Source organism: Dermacentor silvarum, chromosome 2, assembly GCF_013339745.2.
Source record: "Dermacentor silvarum isolate Dsil-2018 chromosome 2, BIME_Dsil_1.4, whole genome shotgun sequence".
NCBI lineage: Eukaryota > Metazoa > Arthropoda > Arachnida > Ixodida > Ixodidae > Dermacentor > Dermacentor silvarum.
In genome coordinates, this window is record NC_051155.1 from 209,197,545 (window position 1) to 209,221,710 (window position 24,166).

The 24,166-nt window shown below is 41.6% G+C and overlaps 2 protein-coding genes and 1 long non-coding RNA gene across 4 annotated transcripts in view; 2 read left to right on the forward strand and 1 right to left on the reverse strand.

Annotated features, from left to right (window-relative positions):
- The window catches only part of LOC119442508 (G kinase-anchoring protein 1), a 35,975-nt gene extending 23,530 nt beyond the window's left edge, over positions 1-12,445 (reverse strand). Inside the window, exons 1-4 of one of the 2 annotated variants that reach the window (XM_037707411.2) lie at positions 11,848-12,445; positions 11,195-11,281; positions 3,374-3,451; positions 2,153-2,348 (exon numbers count right to left, since the gene is read on the reverse strand). In XM_037707411.2, the coding sequence (XP_037563339.1) occupies positions 2,153-2,348; positions 3,374-3,451; positions 11,195-11,281; positions 11,848-12,021 (535 nt within the window). In that variant the 5' untranslated portion in view covers positions 12,022-12,445. Of the gene's footprint in view, positions 1-2,152; positions 2,349-3,373; positions 3,452-11,194; positions 11,285-11,847 lie in introns of both variants that reach the window. The other variant, XM_037707410.2, reaches the window with a different exon arrangement.
- A 274-nt stretch (positions 12,446-12,719) lies between these two features.
- LOC119442509 (5-formyltetrahydrofolate cyclo-ligase) lies at positions 12,720-14,644 on the forward strand. Its single transcript, XM_037707412.2, has 4 exons — positions 12,720-12,978; positions 13,080-13,213; positions 13,314-13,441; positions 14,326-14,644. The coding sequence occupies exons 1-4, from the start codon at positions 12,862-12,864 to the stop codon at positions 14,541-14,543; spliced, it is 597 nt and encodes a 198-aa protein (XP_037563340.1). The 5' UTR covers positions 12,720-12,861; the 3' UTR covers positions 14,544-14,644.
- A 3,133-nt stretch (positions 14,645-17,777) lies between these two features.
- Positions 17,778-23,757, forward strand: LOC119442510 (uncharacterized). The gene is made up of 10 exons (XR_005190096.2): positions 17,778-17,858; positions 18,282-18,353; positions 18,917-18,997; positions 19,192-19,232; positions 20,224-20,295; positions 20,516-20,602; positions 20,777-20,813; positions 21,009-21,056; positions 21,169-21,247; positions 23,470-23,757. It is a non-coding gene; the product is annotated as an uncharacterized LOC119442510 (long non-coding RNA).
- The last annotated feature ends 409 nt before the right edge of the window (positions 23,758-24,166 follow it).

A 24,166-nucleotide genomic window follows, 5' to 3' on the forward strand; every position in this document is an offset into this window, starting at 1 on the left:
ATGATTACTGTATATGCCGGACTACAAGTTATTTCTTTTTTTTAAATTTTCGTTGGAGCGCCTTATACAATGGTGTGACTATACATGCATAAAACCATGCATGCTCACAAGAGCAATACGACTATATATATTTATGCTTCTAGTTTAGTTTTTCTAAAAAAAAAGGTTAAACCTGCGGACCTGTTGCAATAAATTAAGAAAAAGGTTCCACAGTTTCTTATTGCGGTGCCAGAGATATAGCCGTTACAGAAAACACCACATACAGAGGTGCTAGTTATTGTCCTGAAAATATGGTATTTTCCATTTAATGTCTATTGCAAATGTGTCAATTATGGCACAATTATCCCAAGGGTGCTGTTTACACTTTTTTTTTCTTTATATCAATTAGAAGATCTGCAAATTCTCCCAATGGTGGTTTAGTGGCTATGGTATTGTGGTGCGAAGCACAATGTCACAATATCAAATCCCGGCAGCGCCGGCCCTATTTCGATTGGGGCGAAATGCAATAATGCTCGTGTCCGGTGCATTTGGGGGGGGGGGGGGGGGACCCCCCCACCTGGGGATTTAAAGATTCCCAGGTGGTCAAAATTAATCTGAAGTCCTCCACTACGGCATGTTTCATAATCAAATCAATTTGGCATGGAAAACACCAGAATCCATTCAGTTGATGACTAAAAAGATGTATGTTACAACTATCATTGGGGTTTCGAGATTTGCCTTTCAGCGTTGTGTACTATCGTGAGCAATATGAGCTCGAACATGGGAGCGCGTGGAAAATAGCTTTAAAACCTAGATAGCGTCATACATGGATGGCGCTGCCGAAACCGGAGGGGAAAGGAGGGGCGCTCTTCCGCTAACTGTTGGCACTTCCGCTTCGCCAGCGTACAAAAAAAAAAAAAATGATAAAAGTGGCGTATCCAAACGCTCAGCCAACACCGCCTAGATTTAATACAAGCATGACCTGTGCATTATGGCAGTCTACGTCACAGCCAATATCTCAGCAGCTGCATAGCCTGATGAGTCATTTGATGTAGCTGTGCGCGTTGATGTGAATTGATATCACCGCTAGCGGCCAGTGACATGCTACAAGCTACCGTTTTGCAGCAATGATATCGAGGCGGGAGTGTGAACAGCCAGCGGAAGCGCGGCCCCCTTTCCAATTTGTTTCCAAAAGCGGCCGCTGCAAATCGGCCGATGTAGGGTTCGAGGCTATTTTCCACGTGCTCGCGTCTTCGAGCTCATATTGCTCACGATAGTACATCTAGTTTACCTTCATTACAATAAACCTAACCAATGGCACTGCAGGTCTGACAAGTGTTCTCAAGATGGACAGGTAAAGCCTTTGCACAAATGAAAAATTCTTGAAAAGTGCAAACCTTACATAACTATCTTACATTAAAGTAGGCCTGACTGAAATACTTTTTCCTACTGCCAACCAATCACCCCCAATATCTTTTTCTAAATCACATGCCATCTCGTCACTGCTTTTCCCATTGCTTCCACTATTCCTGTTATGCAATCTTCATCTTCGTCTTGCACCAACAGGAAGCCTGATCTGTCCCGATTTACAAGTTCCTTAAGTGGTATTCACACAGGTGAGATATCCAAATGTTAATGATAGTCCACATCACATGAAGATGTCACACCTTTCCGGGGTCAAGGGGCTCACGTAGACATCACCGGATTGGGATACGTTTTGCTGTGCTGGTTAAAAAAAAAAAAATTTCCTCTTAATGGGGGAGACGGCGAGGATCTTGCTGACTAGTCCAGCAGCTTTTCACACCACACTCACCAGCAGTGTAGAGGCGGCATCCAAATCGCTCCTGCCTTCACCATTTCTTGGCGCCCTCGTTTGCTTTGCAGTCACTGTTTTTCAGTCGCATGAACACTTGTTGACATGTTGAATCTCAGCATTGAAGCAACATTGTTTTTCATCTCCCTCACAACAACATACTGGCGCCCATGCTTACACTGGGTGTCTGAAGTATAGGCTACTAAATTCATCTGCCAACACCGACATTCCTTAAATCACTGCACCACACAGTCCGTGTGAGCAGGAGAGCAGCGCGAAGCAGTGTCATAACTCATGATGTCATGCACCCTTCCGCATCGAGGGCGCCCCCATGTGAATACTGCTTTAAACGGGACTCACCTCGACTCTCTGGTTCAACCAGGTCAGAAGATGATGAACCTCCGCCCAGCTGGTTGAACTCTTCTAGAGTCATGGTTGTTGTCTTCTTGTCCTTCTTTGCAGCTGGGCTCTTCTTCTTGTTCTTGTTGGCATTGCCACGGCTGCCTGGAGCTGCCAGGTTTGCCACGGTAGCTTCTTTCTGGTGGGCTTCGTAAAACTGCACTCGCGAACAACCAGGCACAGCAGAAATACACTAAATCCTTTTATATGAAATACTGTTCTATTCTAAGTATTTTGTGGTCCTGACTGTAGCATGTACATCTTGGACTGAATTATTCAAAGTGAAGCGGCATAAAACTGCTTAGCACAAACTACAAAATGGTAAATCCACACAGGACTGCTTGCTTAAGCATCCGCAATAATCTGCCGAGAGGAAACGACAGATGAGTTGGCTGCTCACAGGTGCCAGCAAAATCTTTCCGCTGTCATGTCACCGCTATCAACCCCATCTTTGTTTCAATATGCGTTTTACCTGCCTCCAGGCTGTTGGAGTACACTTCCCAACACTACTATGTCTCCTTTAAGGCCTCTACACTTTTAACAAAATAAATCTTATAACAAAGTTCATAAACAAAGTTTATTTCTTGCCCTGACGACTTTGTTATAACTACGATTTGCTGTACTTATTTCACTCAGGAACTGTCAAAACACAAAAGTATGGTGCATCACAGCTTCTTATAGACTGCAATAACTAAGCTCTCCAATGATTAAGCTATGCCTGCCCCCTTGATGCCCAAGCTTTTGTCCAGAACCCTTGAGAACTGTGCTTACAACAATACAATGCAGTTTTATTCACAGATGGCAGTAAAGGGTGGTGATGACGTGTGCAGCGTCACCACTTCCCGCTCGGGGGCGGGTGATTTTAATTGCGCTAAAGGTATGGCGGATCTTTCAGCTGCAATTTTCTCTTAAACCGAGTCTTTTGTTCGCATGAAACAAGCAATGCGGGGTTTCTGAAATGGTATTTTAACAGTAGACATTGACATAATATTTGCCTTTTGTGTACTTTAATGCACTGATGTGACAGCCTTCACAGCAGTATATATATATATATATATATATATATATTTATATTAAAAAAAAAAACCAGAAAGAGACGAATAACAAACTGATGCATCACATACAAATATTGCTCAGCCGTGTTTTTGGAGACTGCCACACATCATTTTAAGTGGAACCTACCTCTTTCTTCTCTTCATAATCCAACCGACTCAGAAGCAGCGCTTGCTGGAGATCTTGTTCATAGACGTCGGAGACAAACTGTCAAGGCCAATATTCAGTAAGTCAATAACTGTCAGCAGTTACCAGCATGATTATAATATAATAGTGAGATACCAACACTGGCACCTTTTGCATGTATATTCCATTTAGAAGCACATGCTTTAGATGTGCCGCTGGGAACCAGTTGACAAACGTTTGTGAAGGCAGCCAGAAAAGCAGCACCGAAACATGATATCTTTCAAAAGCACCCAAAGTGATCTGTCTAATGGTCACGTATGAAAACTTGCTGACCTTAAAGAGCCCCTAAACCACTCTTTGAGCTCAGAAATCTGTTATATAGCAGCAGCTGTGTGCCAGTCTACAATGAACGCCAAAAGAATATTTTGAAATCATCCTGTAATAACAAAGTTGCAGGTTGTCTGATGAATGACTACACGGCTGCAGCGGTCTCTCAGTCGTCTTCACTACCCTCCCTCAATCCCTCTCTCCTCCTTGCTACGTACATCTTTATTCGCCCCGAGAACGACCTACAGGGGCACTGCGAGCGCCGCTCGCGTGACGTCGGGGCACGGACTTACGCCTGTCGTCTGCTGCAGTTAGGACGGCTCTCCGGGCGCCTTCTGCAGTGTTTCTATTTGTTCGCTCTCGTTCCCTGTGCTTGTATACTTATGACGGTAGTCTCAAATACATTTTTACGTCTTCATTCGCGCAAATTTATTTAAAGAGCTTATTTCCTAAATGACGATTCATTTCTCAAGGGCAATGCTGCAGTGCCAGCTGAAGGAGCTCAGACTAGCCCATTGCAGTTTTCATGCACGGATCTACACTTTGCAAAAATAGCCCACGTGAATAATAAAAGCATAAACGCAAAAATATAGCACATAAGAATACAATTAGGATACCATACCTGCAAAGGCGCAACAAGCATGTCACAAACGCTGGCTATGTACGACTGCTACAGCATTTACCTTGATTTTAACCAGCTAAAGCATGTTTGCTCACGACGAGTAGTTCATGGTATAATACGTATCAAATTTTTAATTTCTTCACAGAAATGCTCAGCAGTAACACGAGGACTTGACTAACACTGCAGTTTAGATTAAACCAGCACCACTTGTTTCTTTACCTGCTTATCAAAATTTGGCCATTCTTCGGTTAATTTTAAGTGGTGGTCATTTAAAGTAAAGCTAATTGAGTCTTACAGCTATTTGCAACATACGCAAAGGAATGTACCCATATTTATTCCCTGTTCCGTGCTACACGTTCAACTCACTTGAGCAATTTACTGCTGCTTGTTGCTCGAATAGACATGACGAATCTGTTTGGCGAACTGACACAGGCTGCTCAGCCGAAATTTTTGAGTGAACTATGCCTTTTGGACCGTATGGCTTCAGCCACAAAGAAGCCTAAGCCTCATTCATTAGTAGTATGGGACTTTTTAGAAATATCATTATTCCCCGGTGGAGGTCAAAAATCAAGTGAATTCATTTGAGGCTTGTGGTGCCTTCTTTATGAGGCGGGTATGCGAGGTTCTCTTATATGTACTCACAAAGCGAATAGTTCTCAGTTTTTACAATTAAACAACGTAGGATCGAGACATGGTGTTTGAAATTTTCCTTTTCACGGCAGCCTAAGCTACGCTGTAGTGTCTCGAGCATACCTTAGGCATTGCAATTGGTGCTTCTTCTTTATGGGGTTTTACATGCCAAAACCAGTTCTGATTATGAGGCACGCCGTAGTGGAGGGCTCCAGATTAATTTTGACCATCTGGGGTTCTTTAACGTGCACCCTAATCTAAGTACAAGGGTGTTTTCGCACTTCGCCACCATCGAAATGCGGCCGCCGTGGCCAGGATTCGATCCCGCGACCTTGTGCTCAGCAGCCCAACACCATAGCCACTGAGCAACCACGGCAGGTGTCGCGAAAGGCTACTGAGGGCCACATTGAAACATTTAATCGTTTGCATTTGATAGGCTCTCGATCTTAACCATGAAAATGTTCTTTCAGGTGATTGCTGTTATGGTATTCGTGAAGTATATACATACTATACATGGCGCGCCGTCGTGTTAACAGGCATGAGCAATGCGTTTCCTAGGTGTCTGTTTCAGAGAATGGTGAAAGTAGTGGAAAACGTCTTTATAGAAAATGCGCGCATAACTCTTTCTTTTACGCATTAATAAAGTGGCCACATTTGACTAGAACAAGTCACTATAGTAATAAGAATCATGATAAAAACTTCGCTGTGCAGTCTCCTTCTAACATGGATTTGTAATAATCGCATCAAATACCAAGATCTCTCTTCCTTGTAAAATGCAATGTCTATCATAGCTAAGCACTAAGGGGATGTTACGTGTTTAGCGGAGCATCATACGCAACTTCGCGTGTTGAATTTGCAGACATTCCTTTTATGTATAGTTTATGGACAGACACGGCGCATATACGCATCGCAAAACCAGTAGACCCCTTCAACGCTACATAGCTTGCGATATATAAGCCGCAAGTTTTCTTGACTCTCGCGGTTTTGAAGAAGAAACTGCTGTTTAGGCATGAAAGCAGAAAGAAGCCAACATATCCTTCAAAAGTACGGCTCGAGCCACCAATAGCCCAAGCATGCACGAAGGGAACGAGTGCACGCTGCAACTGAGCGAGCCGGAGCGAGCGCCGTCCTGACCATGACATCACAGATCTGACCGCCACTCCAACTTCTCGCCGCTAATACTCCGCCTCACTGACTGCTAGTAGTGCTGCAAAAGCTACGAGTCGTGCCAGCCAAACATAAAAGAAAAACCTATAAAAAAGGTTCTCCATTGTCCGCCTATTGATCACTCTTTGCGCCATGTCAACTGAATGGAAGCTTCACGAAATGATCAGTGGTGCACAATGGGCAAACCCCTTCCTTTCTCGGAACATAAAGTTGGCTCTCGTCACAGTGACATTCTTGCCCCTTGTCAATTGGCCAATCGACAGCTTTTACTTTAGTGATGTCACGACATGCGAAGAAGGTACCAAAAAAGCCCGAAGAGAACCATGAGATGGTTGAAATTGTGTGCTTTTTTATGGCTCATATCACTGCCATGTTTACCAAAAATTATTGTCACAGCATTGTGTACAGTGTACACAATACGCGTTTATTTAAAATGTGTTTAAAACATAAAACGTGGTTTAGGGGTCCTTTAAAAGAGACCCTGTGATGCTAAATGAACCTGTTTTTGACACTTGCTTATATAGATTAAACTATTTAGATTAGTAAACCGGAACTACACAGTAGGTTATGAGGAACACTGAAGTGAAGGGCTCTGGATGAATTTTGACCACCAGGGGTTCGTGAATGTGCACCTAAATGTAAATTCATGAGTGTTTTTGCTTAGACTTTGTCTATCATTCCCAAAAATGCCAACACTAAAGCAATGATACAATAATTTTGTGTTGCTTTTATTATTGCTTTATTAAAGATTGTAATTAAGCAGAAGGCCTCATTGTCTTGAGTACAAAACAAATAATTGCATCACCTTTTAATGCAACCAGTTCAATTTAAACGCAAACCAAGTGTAGTGCGGCTATGGACACAAAACAGGCGCTTTGTTACATCAGGAAAATTGGAGGTGGTGGTCACAATTAGACAAGCCAATGATCCTTGCGCAGAAGTTGAAAGCACCTCACACCAGGGTTTGGCATTGCAAATAGAGAAGTGCTGTGCATAGACAGGGCGGCAACAATTGTGCCAGCAAAGCTTTACACTGATGTATGCTGCAAATAGTACTGCTAACATCCAAACAAATCCATACATGCCCTTCTGAGAGGGACCAGCCTCCAAGCCAGCAGTGATGATGTCACAGGCAATTGCTTCTGCATTACATGAATACTGCTTGCAGCACATGAATGGCTCCCCAAGCAGCAATGCAAGCAACTCTGAGTTTACCATGAAATGAAGAGCACATAGACTGACAGTCAGAGAAGAGAAAGGAAGATGGAGTTGTGACGTATATGTTACGTGGGTCCTTGGTTAAAGTATGGGAGATGGTGGGGGAGGAATTCCCTTGCCTTTGTTGTAAGGACAGTAGCTCACCTCCTCAAGGCATGGCCTCACAACATTCCACATGCTTCTATCACTGCTATTACTAAAATCCCTTCCATAAATTCTTGTGGTAGAATGTTCCTTGGATGGTGCTTTACAACTTCCAGTGTATAATGAAAACTTCCAATGGGAACTGGTGATAGGACATTTAAAGGCCACACAATGACAATGCTACTGAAAGCTAGCCGCACACGCCAGATCGGTCCGTTTCATCACTTATGTTTTACACTGCTCAGCATGATATGTATAATAAACCTGGGCCTTTGCTGTTGCTTCTCTGCAGATGTAGGGGTCCTCAACTCGACACCCTTCATATTCTGTCGCGTACAGATTTTGGCGACACAGCCATAACGTGGATGCACATGTCAGTGGTTTGTTAGTGCATGACCCTCACCCCCTGCCATTAACATGATGTAACAAGTGCCTGCTTTACTACTGAAGCTACACTTACTGCACATTATAAACTGCTTACATTAAAAGGTGATGTAATTATAAAGGCTTCCTACCATCATTAGAGAGTTTTAGAATAGGGGCTCCAAAGAAATAGCATTGACACCACTGCACATGCGCGAGACGCAAGCTGCGTTTGGGTTTTGCGTTGGGCACGCTATTTCACTGACTTAGCGGGAGCCCGAAAATCTTTGTATCAACAAACATGGCTGGCACCCATCGAAGCGACAGCTCTCCGAAGTACCAAACTGGGCTTGATTCGTGGTAACACGTGAAGTTTGTAAGCTAGGAGAAGTGACTCGGTTATCGCTTTCTCTCAACTAACGTGTGTAATGAAGATTGATTCATTAGACGCCACTGATTCCGATTTGATTTTCAATTTCATGGCTTGTAGGCCTAATGTGGATTAGCTTGGCTGGTGAAGGCACGTAAAGTTGGTTACTTAAAATTAATCGCAACAAATCGCTAGCTGCTAATAGAATAACCTCTCAATTATAATTAAACGCAAAACCACAAAAGTCAAAATTGCTCTTCTTATCATAAAATGGTTAAGTTTATTTTAATATTTATAATAGTTTTTCTTTGACACCGTAGCGGCGCTGCAAGCGCAAGGTGCTATTCGCATACGCAAAGCCCTTTTCTAAAACTCTTCACTCCTGCATGCCCCAACGCTAACACTCGCAAAGCTCTTGGGGCCCCTATTCTAAATATCTATTACTGAAGAAATGAAGAAAAATACAAAATATATTTCGTCTCATTGTTCCTTTAATATTTCAATTATACTGACTACAGCAGCACACAGTAGTATGGTTTGGCAGCTATATGACGCAGTAGCTGCCATGATAGACGTAAACAGCTGCTGACCAATCATGCACTTTCTACTTCCTTTATATGAGAGAGCTAAATGTAAAACAAAGCAATGCGTCGAAGTTTTAGAGATTCTAGCATAAAAAGTAAACGAAAAAGAAACTCTTAAATATCAAAAGGAGTGGAAGTGACAGGGGATCTGCCTAACAATTCAGCCACTAAGGCTTTGCTTTACTATCACTGGATGCACTTCATGCTTTGCCTTTCAACCTGCTTGACAACCTCTTTAAACCAAACATTTCATCAGCCAGCTTCACTTGCAAGCTATTCTCCCAGCAGCTGCCATCACTGTTTCTTGCACTCTTAGCACTGCCACAGCTGCTCAACAAACCAGACAAGAACCCTTTGTGAAGAAAAATGAAATAAATAAATAAAATGTTTGCAGGAACTACGACGACCTGACAAAAGCATGCTTTTCAAATTATGGGGCTCTACACATTCGTAACTTCCTACCTGTGAACATTAAAATTTAAAAAAAACACAGACACGAAAATGGAGGGCAGATAGCACACATTCTTTTTAAAAGTTTACCCTGAGCATGTGCCTTTTGTGGGACACGAGGTCTGGCCCAAAAGTTCATGCAGTATGCAAAAAAGTGGGAGTGTACGTAGCAGCTCTGCTCTCTCCTCTCGAAAAAACATAGCTGACCTCTACCACAAGCCAGGACTGCTCTAATTCAAGGCAGAAATTTATATGCGCACTTTTGTGCAACCCATTTCTAGTCTTTGTCAAAATGGAGATAGATGAACTGACAGAACAAAGGATCAATGTTGAATTTCTTGTAAATTGGGCAATAGTGGTGCAGAAATTCATCAAATGCAAAAAGGCCTATGGAAAGGATGCCCTGAACAAAAGAAATGTGTTCAAGTGGGCCCAGCATTTTCAGGATGGCTGTGAAGACACCAAGAACAATGGAAGATCAGAACACACCCCTGCTCATGTGAAGATCAGAACATTGATCATGTGCATTCTCTCGAGCTCAGTGACTGCCGAATTACTTTTGAATGATACCAGACACACTTAGTTTTGGAAAGTCATCTGTTGACAGGATTTTGACTGAAAGTATAGAAATTAAATAGTTTTGCACGAGCATGGTGCCAAAATTGATGGCTCCTGAGCAAAGGTTGTGACAAGAAAGAATGTTGCATTGACTGGAAAAATTCAGATGACAGCGATGAACTCTTGTAAAGGGTCATCAATGGCAACAAAACTTAATTTTACGAACATGACACTGAGCTCAAGTCGCGAGCAGAAGAACAAAGCAAAAGTCAAATTTTGATTGTGTTCTTTGAAATGCTATGGAATTGTGCACCATGAATTGGTACTTGAAGGTTTAAGTACTGCATGAACTTTTGGCACAGACTCCATACATACTAAGTTTATTAACCATGATTTGCCTTTCGACGCAGCCCAAAAGCAGCAGTGAATTTGGAACAACTGAAACTGAAGAACAATGCATTGTTTTAGTTAACAAAGACTTTTTCGAGAACTTCAGAAATTTGCTTGAAGTAGGTACCCCTCTAATGTCCCTTCACAGAATTCGAAATATATGGTTGGAGACCGACAAGCAAAACTTTTCCGTGAACTGGGTTTACTTCTCAATAACCTTCATGCAACCATCGTAAAATCATAGAACGAACCCAAATCCATTAACTTTATGAAACATTCGGAAGAGTTGGCAGGTATAACATTGTACAGGCATGTTTGTTTACACTGGTGTGCCACAACAAACTTCCTCAACGAATTAGCACAGACATAGCTCCACACTACTCTGATACAATGCACACTTGCATCTCTTTTCAATCAACTCCATAACGGCTACATCAGTTTATTCTTTATCTGTATACAGCATCTGTCATCAAATGGCGGGGAAAATGTAAATGTCTTAGTAGGAGTGTGCTTGTAGTCTGGATCTTGCAAGAAGGGCAATCTTTATTTGCTTGCTTTCTACAAGAACATCTAAAAAGCTTACAGTATATGGTCGAACAAATGAATCACTGTGTCATTAATTATGCACCATATAAAGAATAGATTCGCCCATAGCTAGCACCATCCTCCTCCATATAAACAAATGTTTCGAGCACCACAAGTGGCAAACAAAAAGATGTTGCAAGGCTCCATTCAACAACCTCCTTTGACCATCACAACAGTTCTCCTTCAAAACTAAACTAAGGCCACATGGATGCTTCGGAAGCACAGATGGGTTCCATTTCATCTATACACTATGGACAGCTCCGTTGGTTTGTTCCACAAACCTCACTGGCAAACAGTGGGCGAGTAAGCTAGCTATAGAACAAGGTGCAGCTAGTATCCACACGCAAGTGCAGCGTAATGGAAACCATTTTTGCAGTAAACTTATTATTGCACTAGACCGAGAAAACACTTGTTACCTGATCATCTCTCCTTTTCCAAGACTCCCAGTCGTCACCACGTTCCTGTGGTTTGCCTGCCTGCGGAGCGGCTAGTTTCGCCTTGGCCTGCTTGAACAATTACAGTAGAGCATGAGAACAAGATCATTCCTTTGAAATTATCCAAAGATGAACGCTAATCGTAATTTATGCAATGTACACCACAGCCCCAAAATTCCTACAGAAAAGAATGCCACACACTTTCATTGCGAGCAAGAGCGGTCAGCTGTAACCACTGCTCTACCAGCCAATTAAGGAACTGCTAAGTGCGTTTAATTGAGAAGAGCCTGTAACTGTAACTGAGCCTTGTAACTGTTTACGCTTCTGCAGGAATAGTCAATTCACAGGCCACGATGACGAGCATTAGTGAGTTATACAGGCTTCAATCTCAGAAAGAGCGGTTTGAATTCGTTTCTGGTAACTAGCTGCAAAGTGAAACTATGGTGCCACCAGATTCAGGCGCAAAACGTAAGCCATTTCGCACCGTCCGGTCCGCTTCGCTGGAAAGAAAGTTTAGATAACAAAGGTAAGTATTCAATTGACTCCGCTGACATGCTAAGCACTATAAAGATGTATGCACTTTTCAGGTGTAGCGACCGGAGTGCGAACATCAAACTACCGAAGTTGGAGCATACCTGGTTTTCCGCCGGCTTCTTCTTCTTCTTGGGTTTCGGCTTGGTCGTTACGGAGTTGCGATCCCCAACTGAACCACTCTTGGCGGGCTGCGGTTTCTTTGTGGCCTTAGAATCATCTGGATCATCGCCTTCAACTTTCAGAACAGCAAAACGTGAAGGCAGGATAGCGGCCATTTCGCCACAATTCGGCTGCACTTAAGAAGTACCGAGTTGGTTACGACAAGTAGAAATGAACAGCTCAATGGCGCAAAATGCAGAACGACGCACGTCAATCAAGAGTTGTGCAGATGACTAAGCAACAAGACCACAGGCTTCTGGGGACACTGTGCAGAGAACCTCCTTTGACCAACGCCTGAACCACGCGTTCAGAAAACGTAACTTTGTTTTCGTCGTCGTCGTCGTGCAGACGGTGGGAACACGTGCCGGCTAACTGACCCAATAAATTACACTACAGAATGTCGGTAGGAAAGGAAGCCACAAAACAAGAGGTTTATAGTTTGCGAATCGGAGAAAACGCTCCCTGTTACTCCATCATCCTTCAAAAGCTTCAAACGTTGCTCACGCTCGCAGTGGCTTTACAACATATGACAAGGAAGACAACTGACAACATCTGGCGCGACGATCGCCAGCGTTCTTGCAGTTCTTGTTTCTTTGCGCTTAAACCTTCGCACCGCTTATTACATAATAACGTCATTTGGCAAAGTTCTAATGCTTGAAATTTTATTTATTTTATTGATCGTATAGTTGGTGACACAGAAAAGTGCATGAGTTTATTTTGTTGCATAACAATAACAATTTTTTAGCACTAACTGTGGCGCATCTGAAACAAAAAGCACAACACATTGACTTCCTTAGCAACCATGCTAGCAACAAACCGACGCCGTCATGGCTGTCGTGATTTGTTTTCTCGTGGTTTTTCCGCGATGTTGATAAGACGACAAGGTGCCCCTCGGTTATCTCCTCATTGGAAATCTCACGTTTTCTTTTAGGCGCTTCGTAATTTTCTTCGTTGCAATGACCGCGGCGTCATTGAAGGCGGCTAAAAGTGCAATAAGAGCTGAAATGAAGAAGCAGCTGAAGTCGATGACAGTAGAAGACAGGCTCCGACAGTCTAAGATCATACTGGACAAGGTATTTGCAACTTAATTAGCTTGAACACAAAACACCATATTTTGAATTAAGACACGGCGTATGTTTTACGGTTGTGTGCTACAACTGACTCTTGTCTGCAGTTTGTAAACCATTGCCGCTACAAGGCAAGTAACCGAATATCCATTTTTGTGAACATGGAGACAGAAGTTTCGACGGAGCCCATCATTCGTCAAATCATCAACGATGGCAAAGAGTGCTTCATCCCAAAATACGAGTAAGTCCTAGAGCATTTTTTTTTTCTTGGCAACGTAGGGCGTCAGCGTTCTCGTGCGGAACACATCTCTTAACAGTAATGTGATTTTCTGACTATATAGCGATCAGTCACGGCAAATGGACATGGTCAAACTTGCATCGCTTGAAGAACTGGAGAAGCTACCAATGACAAAGTGGCGTATCAAGCAGCACACTGATTTCGACCCGCGTGAAGAAGCACTGGTGACTGGTGAGATATGTTACAGACATTGCCACTTGATTTTTCGTCTTAATAATTGATGCACAGGTGTAACATTTACAGCTTCGCCCTGCTTACGCGGTTGATTGTCGCGTGTGTAAACACCATATCACTGTTAGCAAATACGTATTTTGTGTTTGAACCTCGAAGTGGCAACTGCGCACTCCGTCTAAAATAATACATGTAAATTTCGTAAATATATGGAACCTTCAGAAGCTCCTGAGCGGAGGAACAATGCAAAACCGTTGCACGTAGAGGCAAAGAAGAAGAAAAGAAGAGACAATGAGACTAACAATAACCATGCAAGGAGAGGAATGCGTAGTCACCAACAATTAAATCATATAGCATGTTTGGTGTGTCGTTGACCGTGTGTTAATGGGGCAAAACACTGCTTTTCATACATGCATATTACAGGGAGAGGGGTGTGGAGGAGGCGCTGGCTAATCGTATGTTTCTTTCCGCGCGTCAGCGCGTTTCATAATGGGGCAGACATCGGGCACTTGGACTTCATTCGTTCAGGACTCTTGTATATCTAGTGCATTATGCTTTTGTATATCTAGTGTATTGACTCTTGTATCTAGTGCATATGTAGTGTATGACTCTTGTATATCCGGTGCATTGCATTCAAGGAAGTGGTGACCCATTTTCATCGGCCTGTGTTTGTGACAAGCTTGAACGAAAAAGAGAAAAGAGCTAGGTTGTGCTGAAGTGGCCACTCAAAATATGGTCACTTTAACTACTTAAAGGAATGGGGAAGTAATCACATTTTTGTTAGCTCGTTGCACTTTTTCTCCGATAACATTACGTGACTCAAAATAAAAGCTTGATTGAGCATTACAACTATGCTGTGCTTCTTTTTTTTTTTTTAAATACAGGTGGTATTGACCTTCTCGTGGTACCTGCTGTAGCCTTCACACCACAGGGTGCCCGTCTGGGCCATGGAAAAGGATACTACGATATCTACTACAGTCGCTGCCTCAAAGCGCAATCTCAAAGGCCTTACACTCTAGGTCTCTGCTTCTGCCAACAAATTGTGCCAAGCATACCATTAGATGACCATGACATGATTGTTGATGAGGTTCTTCATGCCTGATCGATGCCAAGGCTCCACCAGCTTTGTGATGTCGCATTTATTCTACTACTGCCACTGTCATTGACATGTAACGGGTAATAAAACGGATATATTTTATTAAATTCTTATATATACAGTTCTTCAAAATGTGTATGCAACTTGATGTAGACCTGACTGATTGGGGCAGGTGTTTAACATCTTTTTTGGAGGAACAGTATATCACCAAGCAAAGCATATATTCATAATTTTCAGTTAGTGCTAATGGAAGTACAGGAAGGTGGCTAGAATGCTCTTGTACAGGTTAAAATATTTGTATTGTAGCAAATTCTCACCAAATGTATTGGAACTTCCCTGCCCTTTAAGCCTACTGTGCTGACTATGAAGAACCGACACTATTTAAAAAAAAATTTGTTATAACATTAAATTTCAATAATATTCAAACATTTCTGAATAGTAATAAACAATTATGGTTATGTGAAAGTGTTCATGTGATATTTAGGCATGTTATTATCATGAAACTTATGGCGCCTTTGCCTCTTCATTTCGAAGCACTGTGGTGGTTCTATGAAAGTAATATAAAACCACTTTATAAAGTTGCATTGCGAGAATAAGTGGGACTATTAGTAATGATATGGCTCCATTTTTATCATTAGAGCCTTTTGACACCCACAATGAGTCTTAGCTGCTGTCTGACATTTCATAGTGCTACTGAAGCACACTGAAACGACCATTTGCATATGCCATTAATGACATGTAAATATTTATGCATGATGCCAGCTTTGAAAGTAATGAAATTAAGGAATTATTATTCTTATTATTTTTAAATCGCAGCCTACTTTGGTCACTATCTTGGCGGATATATATGCGAAGATGATGTGAAATTACCAGCGAAGTGTACAGCGAAGTATACAACCTTTGTATACTAACCAAGCATGCGGATAATAATTACATTATTATTATATTAATGTCCTACATAAAACCTGAAATATAATGTCTATTCACAGGCATCTGTAAAGTACACTGATCTGTTAATGGAAGGGTGAATTCTAGTTAAGGAGGATTCCTGTACTAACTTTATTTATTTTGTTATTTAGCAACTAGTATGCCCGGTCCTGGCCACTCCTCCGTAGTAGGCATTTCCCACTATAATACCTACATAAAACCTGAACATTTCATCTCGGCTCACAGATATCCCTAAAGTACACCAATTTGTTAATAAAATGGTTAATTATATTTCATGAATTCAGTGACTTGATTTTTTTTTAGCCATTTGGTAAGTTCCACTGCAAATATGCCTGTTCTTGGCCAATCCTTCAGAATGGATATGCCTCACAGTTTGAAATAAGCATATGAATATTTAGTGTGCAGTATTCAATTTGTATTCAAAAATCAACTATTCGGTAGTTTTTAATACTCAAAACTAAACAAAAATATTGTGACAACCGACTGTTTCAGCCTAGTTTCTGTTCTCCAGCTGATTAACAAAGTGTCTCTAATTGTGACAACAGCAAAAGCTTTTGAAGCAATGCAGAAACAAAGTGGGTAGTGCAAGCTTTGTTTTGATTTTGCAATGTCACAACCTGTGATTCTTGCTTGTAGTCTGTCATTTAGTATTTTCGGCAGCATAGCTATGTAGCATTTTAATGTTTTACGCAACAACCAGTCATGTCTTCTGGACATTGAGCCATTTTTCTTTTGTTTACAGTGCAGAAGTCCTTCAGCAGCTTTTGTTCTTTTTGTACAACTTGTATTCCTTTTTTCGGAAACCGTGTTTTTAAAACGTTTTTGAAAAGTTACTCATACAGCAGCAATTCTTTCTTGGAGAGCTTGTTTGAAGCCAGGCTCTAAAAATGTTGAGAGGCTATTCGTGCAGTTTTTTTTAATGACACTTGCTGATCCTGTGTCACTGACAGTTAGGTGTCCTTTTTGCACTATTCAGCATAGGTGTTGTACCTAGTGATACCGATATCTGATTCGCATTCGAAAAAATTTATATGCGCCCACCTCTATGCCCAAATGTTGCTTGATAAGTTTCATAATATCCTACACTATTCTTTCCTCAACAAGCATCATACCTTTGTGAGTATGATGTTGTGAGTATCTGCGTGAGTTGGGAGTTTGTGTTTTGGCATAGCTTGTGAACAGTGCAGTAAATAAATATTAACATTGCATCACAATAAAGCTGTTACCTTTGTGGTGGGTCATCAAAAACATTTCATGAGATTACTTGTTGCATAAGATGAAAGTAAGCAAATCTGTATGCATTGCTGTTATTAATTAACTGCTTCGCTAAAGCTTCGCTTCACATTGATCCCAACATGTTCGATGGATCTGGATAATTTTTCTTTCTGTTCGGGCAGAGGTACAGGGTATCAGAATACATGGTGTTGAGGTCATGTACATGACTTTTTATATATATATATATATATATATATATATATATATATATATATATATATATATATATATATATATATATATAACATTTTTCTTTCTAATTTTACTAATCGTGCTCGCGGTATCCACTGACATAACTTTGCCAAGTGACATATTGTAAAAGTTAGTGCAAGTGGATGCCAGAAAATAATTGGAGAATGTGCCACGCCAAGAGAGACGCTCCTCTAGACAGCTAGGCCGTACCTTTTAAAGAAATAAAGTAAGGCCAGGATGGTTTAATTGAAAACTAGATTACCTGTCAATTGAATCACGTGTGCTTTGTTTTCAATCAGTACAAGCACGTACACAGCCTTCTTTAGCGCGTTGTTCAACAGCGCGTTGCCCCACAATTTCGGAGGCCGTGCTACCGCGTGGATGAAGCGGAATCGGTTGTTCTTTGACAAACGGAACACGCTGTGCACCATGGAGGAAGGAAAAAAAACTGTACACGCAAGGATCGAACAGCCCGTCACCTCGAAGCATTTTTTCGAAGACACGGCACCTTGGTTGTAGGAGTTCTGTGACGGTACGATGGTACCATGCATGGAGAAAAACTTTCTTCCGCCATGGTAACACACGCATAAAATTTGTTTCCTCCTAGCTTGGACGTCATGGCAGCCATCTTTACTGAAAGCAATCTTGAAGGTTTTGCTTTTCTGCACTACACGGTTGCCGGCGTCAAAGTAACGTCGCGATAACCGTGATTTTTAAATAATTTGCAATAAGTTTTCTTATAATTATAGTACTTTACAGTGCAGCGCATTCCCCGGCTGCCTGGACGGCGGTGGCGCGTGGATCGAGAGTTTTTGGGCAAGCCCAGTGTCAACGTCATCATCATTGCTGCTGATGTCGCCATGTTTAAATGGACTACTGCGGCTGCAGCCCGGGATGTATTTGTCGGTAAGTGATGCAAATCCGCACTCATCTGATAAATTAGGTTACAGCAGAATACCAGCGTGACTGGTTTACTACTCTTAATACTGTACTCTTTCTGCAGATGTCAATATTTTTCTCCTGACCTATTGTGTTGTTCATATTCATCCACATTTTATCATGTGCATATTGATTTTATCAGCATCGCTCAGGTTGGCGCATGTATATAACTGTATTTACTGCCACGAAAAATAACTACAAAGCTTGCTTACATAATGCATATTCATGACATGTTTGGGGCGGGTTGCGCAAAGCAAGGGGAACGCATACATTTTCTGTATTTGGTATGGACACGGTGCCTGGTTACTTAGGACGAGTGTAGACCTCATGCTTAACGTGCACATATTGAGTTTGAACAAGTATATATATCTGTTTTTTTTTTTTTCCCAGGCGTGACGTGATTTGTTCATGGTGTCAATCCTTGCAGTCGGAATTCTGGATAATGCCATCCGTGAATCGAATGTGAGTGCTGTATTGCGGTATTTTCGCCTATCACACTAGCGCAGCCCGTTTCACATGTTGCGATCTTGTCTGCGAATTCGTGCGAATTCGCAGCTGCGGGAAATAGGCCGCTGGACCCTTCGTGCGTGCGTTTTTTCGATGTTCGGCGTGCTGAAGTTCTCTGCGAAAAACGCAGATGCGGTGGTAGCCACTGTAGCGGTGGAAACAGACGACCAATAGTCTCGGCTCGCTCATATGTCATCGCCAGTCAGAATGCTTAACGAGTATGCGAAAAACGCAGCTGCCGTAGATCCATGTCATGTGAAACGGGATTGCGAATTTCGCATGTACGGACATCGCAGCTGCGAAAAACGCACTGCAAATTCGCACCATGTGAAACGGGCTTAACTTGGCATAAGCGTCCGAGTTGTATTATTGCGTACACTCGATTGATGAAAAATCTGAGATCCAACACAGAAGTGCATTGGTGAATATCAACTTTCTGATAAGTGGTTGCTTTGGCTGTAGGACTGCGGACTTCTTGGACTGCGTTTAGACACGCCCTTTCGTTCTCTTTCACACAGAGGCCACTACTGTCACAGTGAACAGATCAGGCTTGCCAGTGACCATGTTTCCTGACAATAGTCACCAAGCATCACCCTTAGGTAAGTGCTAGCGCTCTGTCATCTTGTGCAAGTAGTGTATTTACTGTGATGATTAGTTGAGCAATCCAACACCGAAGTGTACTTGAGGAGGACTAAATTTTGCTGATTTTGCTTTTATTGACAGTGTAAGATTGAAGTAGTACTGTGTTTTGCAAACCTTAGGTTTTTTTTTTTTTTTTTTTTTTTGCTTTCAGCATAATGTGTGCAAATGTGACCGACTACCGTTTCCATGCTGGTGAGTGCAGAATTAGTCTTTTAATCTTAGTAGATCAGAATGTATTGTTAAAATGGGTTGTAGGTGATGAAAAATACAGAGATCCAACACTGATAAGAAATGAGTTGATTATTCAGCCACTGATTTTTTGCGATGCTTGGGCTTTGTAAGGAAGGGTACTTCCAGAAGGGTTCTGATAGATTTGATACATTTCAGGGATTTGATAGCTTTAATTGGGAGTGATGCAAATCCTTGAGCATTTGATATCTTAGGTAGCAAGAGGAAGTAAACTAGATCGCTTTTCTGCTCTTAATAGTGCACTCTTCCTGTGGATATTAGTATTTTTTTGTCTAGCTTATTGTAGTAGTTATATTCATTCGCATCTTATTTTGTGGCGAAATGCGAAAACACCCATGTGCTTAGATTTAAGTGCACAGTAAAGAACCCCAGGTGGTCCAAATTTCTGGAGTCCCCCACTACGGCGTGCCTCATATCAGATTGTGGTTTTGGCGCGTAAAACCCCATAATTAATTTTTTTAATCTTATTTTGTGCATATTGATTTTATCGGTATTGCGGCGACGGTGTCACGTCGTCCAAATGGGAGGCTGCCCTAAGCAGCCCCGATCTTGGAAGCACAGCTATGGGCTGTTCATCGGGTCCACGATGCAGCAGAGAGGCTCGGCCTTTCTGTACCAACATGGGAGCGGCCCGCTACGTGCTGACGCGCATTTCGAGGGACCTTAATAAAGTTTTATCATACCATACTCGGGTTTGTGCATGTATATAACCTCCCTGTGTCGTCTTTACCGTCATGAAGAATGGCTACACAGCTTGCTTACAGAATTCATTTTCATGACATGTTTGGGGCGTGCTGCGAAACGCGAGGTGAAAGCATACATTTCCTCCCTTTAGTGTCTACATGGTGCTTGGTTATGTTGGACAAGTGTATATAAGCTCATTCTTAAGGTGCAGATAGTGGCGTTTGAACAAATTCGCTTTTCTTTTTTCCAGGCATGACGTGATTTGTTTATGGTGTGAATACTCTTGGCTACAATTCTCAACAATGGTATCCGTGAATCGAATGTGAGTACTGTAGTCATGCTATTTTCACTTGTACTCTAGTTAGTTTGCGGAATGCATCCGACTTGTATTATAGTGCATACTCAAATGATGAAAAATATGAGATCCAACTCAGAAGTGCTCTGGTGAATATCAACTTTTCTGATAAATGCTTGCTTGGCTGTTGATAGCAAGACTTAATGGACTGTAATGCTAAACTTACCTCTTTTGTTCTTTCACATAGGGGCCACTCTTGACACAAGAAACGGACCGGCTTGCCAGTGACCATGATTCCTTACAGTCACCATAAAGCATCCCTACCAACCTCTAGGTAAGTGCTAGCACTCTGAAATCTTGTGCAAAAGGTGTACTGTGATGATCAGTAGAGCAATCCAACACTGAAGTGTACTTGAGGAGAACTAAAGTTAGCTGATTTTGTTTACATTGAGAGTGTAGGATTGAGATGCTTCTGTGCATATTAAAAACCTTTGTCTTTTGCTTTCAGCATGGTGTGTGGAAGTGTGACCACCCTTTCCAATCGGGTGAGTGCAGAATTCCTCTTTTGATCTCAGTAGATCTAAATTGATTGCTAAAATGGGTTGTAGGTGATGAAAAATACTGAGATCCAACACTGATAAGAAATGAGTTGATTATTCAGCCACTGATTTTTTGCAATGCTTGGGCTTTCTAAGGAAGGGCACTACCAGAAGGGTTCTGATAGGTTTGGTACATTTCAGGGATTTGGTGGCAGTTGACCATGCCGCAAAATGTGTGGACGCCTGTCGGTGAGATCCTTCGACCACTTACGCTTGCTCCTTTTTTTTTTTTTTTTTGTCAAAGTAAACCAACACAGTTTCATCAAGTTTTTTTTTATTTATTTTTTTTTATTCCTTTCAGCATTTTTGCTCCAGCACATCTACACGAACTAAGCAGTGCCATGGAAGTCACCACTGAAGATCCTGTATCTGCAGATAGTGTGTGTGTTTGCATTTAATGCACTTGTTATTAAGCACTTGTAGATGGCTTGCATGTGCCTTGGTGGATTCTGTTCTGAAGCACCATTATTAGCTTTCACAGTGTAGCTGGATTTTTAGCACTTTAGGTCAAAGTGAATGTTTGTCGTGCTGGTGGTCTTGCCGGTGCAAGCTTTCTATTGTACTGCTAGATTAGGATATGGCATTGTGGCATCTACGGTACAGCCATTTATACAACTGCAGTGTGCTTTTGTGTACTAGGTTCTCGTTGTGGTGTTGCTTGCAAAATTGACTTGCAAAGCATTTTTCTTTTTCATGGCATAATTAGTTTTCTTGGCAATATTCTTTGCACATTCTTAGCCAATTTGTGCCAGAATGTACTGCAACTGTATCATTTATATCACTCTCGTTTGTGCACTTAAGTCTTGGTGTTTTGTTTGCAGGCCGTGAAATGAATTCTCTTTTTGCACTTTGCGACAGTGGCCATAGTGATTTGAAAAGTGGTCTTTCGCTTATTTGCACTTGGCTGTGCCTTTGTCTCGGCTCTGTTTGCACGCTTAATACTGTTAGTGTTAACTGGTGGTAGGTGCTGTGCATTCTGCTAAGTTTCCTCATAAGTATTGTGCTTGTTCGCTAAATTTACACTTGTGGCTTCTCAGACTTGATGTCTCTGTTAGAGAATGAAACTGTAGATATTCTTCTATTGCATTTCTTGTTTGCATTTGGTTGCTGGAGGCCTTTGGAGTTGTGTATTTCTAATTTAATCTGAGTGACATTGTCTGCACAAATTAACATGGTAAGCATTGGCACGCAAATGCAGAAGATCCTTGCTGCTGTAATGTAAATGTTTTGATTGTAGCAGACAAATATATGCTCGTCCCGCATAAATTGTAATGCACTTCCACTGCCCATTCTCAGTGTTACTTAAAGTGACTTAATGCTGATAGAAAGTGGCTTTTTTTCCCCCTACTTAACAGTTCCTTTCTAGCCTTTTACTTGTGCATCTTTAGCCAGTTCGCTCATACTGAAAGTTATTTGCCCAAAATTGCTTTAGAAATTGGAGAGTTTCATAATAGGGACCCCAAAGAAATAGTGTCGACACCACTGCGTATGCGTGAGATGCAAACTGCGTTTGGGTTTTGCGTTGTGCACACTGTTTCACTGATTTAACGGGAGCCCCAGAAGCTTTGTGTCAACAAACATGGCGGCACCTATCGAAGCAACGGCTCTCCAAGTATCAAACGGCTCGATTCGTGATAACGCGTGAAGTTCATAAGCTAAGAGAAGTGACTGTGGTTATTGCTTTCTCTCAACTAATGCGTGTATAAAGATTGATTTATTAGGTGCCGCTGATTCTGAAAGCGATTGTCGATTTCATGGCTTGTAAGCCTAACATGGATTAGCTTGGCTGGTGAAGGCACGTAAAGTTGGTTACTCAAAATTAAGCGCAAGAAATCGCTTGCTGCTAATAGAATAATCTCTCAATTGTAATTAAACGCAAACCACGAAAGTCAAAATTAATCTTATCATAAAATGGTATAGTTTATTTTAATATTTATAATAGTTTTTGACGCTATTTGCAAACGCAAAGCCCTATTCTAAAACTTCACTCCTGCATGTCCTAACGCTAACACCCGCAAAGCTCTTTGGGGCCCGTATTCTAAAACTCTCTAATGTCTTCTGCTCTATTAGTTTTTCTTCATATATGCTTTTTTGGCTTAGAGTGAAAAAATACATTTTCTGTACAAGTTATATCAAAGAAAGTCAGTCAATGCGATTAGCACACACAAAACGCTGGTAAGAAAAGAAAGTTCAAAATTTTGCTCGGAAATTTTGTAATATTTAGTTTTGTAGTATGTAAACACTATTTGGCTGGTAGGGATTTGGTAATCATATGAGCAAGGACAGTTGGGCAAATAAATTTATGCCAGTCAAGAGAAACCTTTTAAGCACATTCACCAATATTTTTTGCCACTATGCAAGATGGCTGTGTATAGCTCATGATGGTGCCACCACCTCGTTCTCGTAGCTCATTATGCTACTGGGCCCTATTACGCTGCTAAAAACAGCAAATGACAATAGTTTATCGCCTTTGCTGATAATGTTGAAACAGTTACCAAAGAAAGGTTCACAGAAATTGTCTCCAGATAAGTGCTAAAAAATGCGTGCTCACATATTGAAAGATGAGGTAAGCTAGACTCAGGCTCATTCTTTCCTTATGCAGTGTGGCGGTTCTCAAAGGTACATCGGGCCCAATTTATACGGGCATATCGGCGGCTCACTGACGAACAGTGCATGGAAGTGTTTCCTAGTCATCGGGAGAGGTGGCGTGTCCAGAAGGTGGTCGGAGCCTTGGAGACATATCCAACGCAGACCATCCGTGGCATGGCTCAACTCATTGGCATGTCTAAGACTCGTGTGTACGAGACACTCAGAGATGCTTTTTGCAAGCTTGAAGTTTATGGTTATGATTGAATTATCATTGTTGCCAAAGATGTAAATAAAAGATGCTAATTGTACATTCAATAATTTTTAATTGTGTGTCTTAATTGCACTTTAAGGTATAAGGCAAAGTTGAATACCCTTTTCTTACCCTATTTTTTCAGAAATGTTCGAATCTTTGCTTAGATGTGCAGTTCATCAGGTAACATTTCTCGAAACAAATTGGTCCTGTGTTGCTTCGAAACAACACCGGACCTCATCCTGTGTTGATGAAAGTGCTGAAATACAAATGTCTGAACAGTGGGGTTTTCTTTTTAGCATTAAATTTAAACACGTAAAGGGTTTATTGGCATGTTTCCAGAAAAGGGAACAGAAGCTCTCGCAGAGAAGGTGCACAATGTTTGAAACACTTTACCTACACTGCAGGCTTCTTGCCCATAGGAGGAACAAGATATTGCTTTTGTTTATATGCTTGAGTT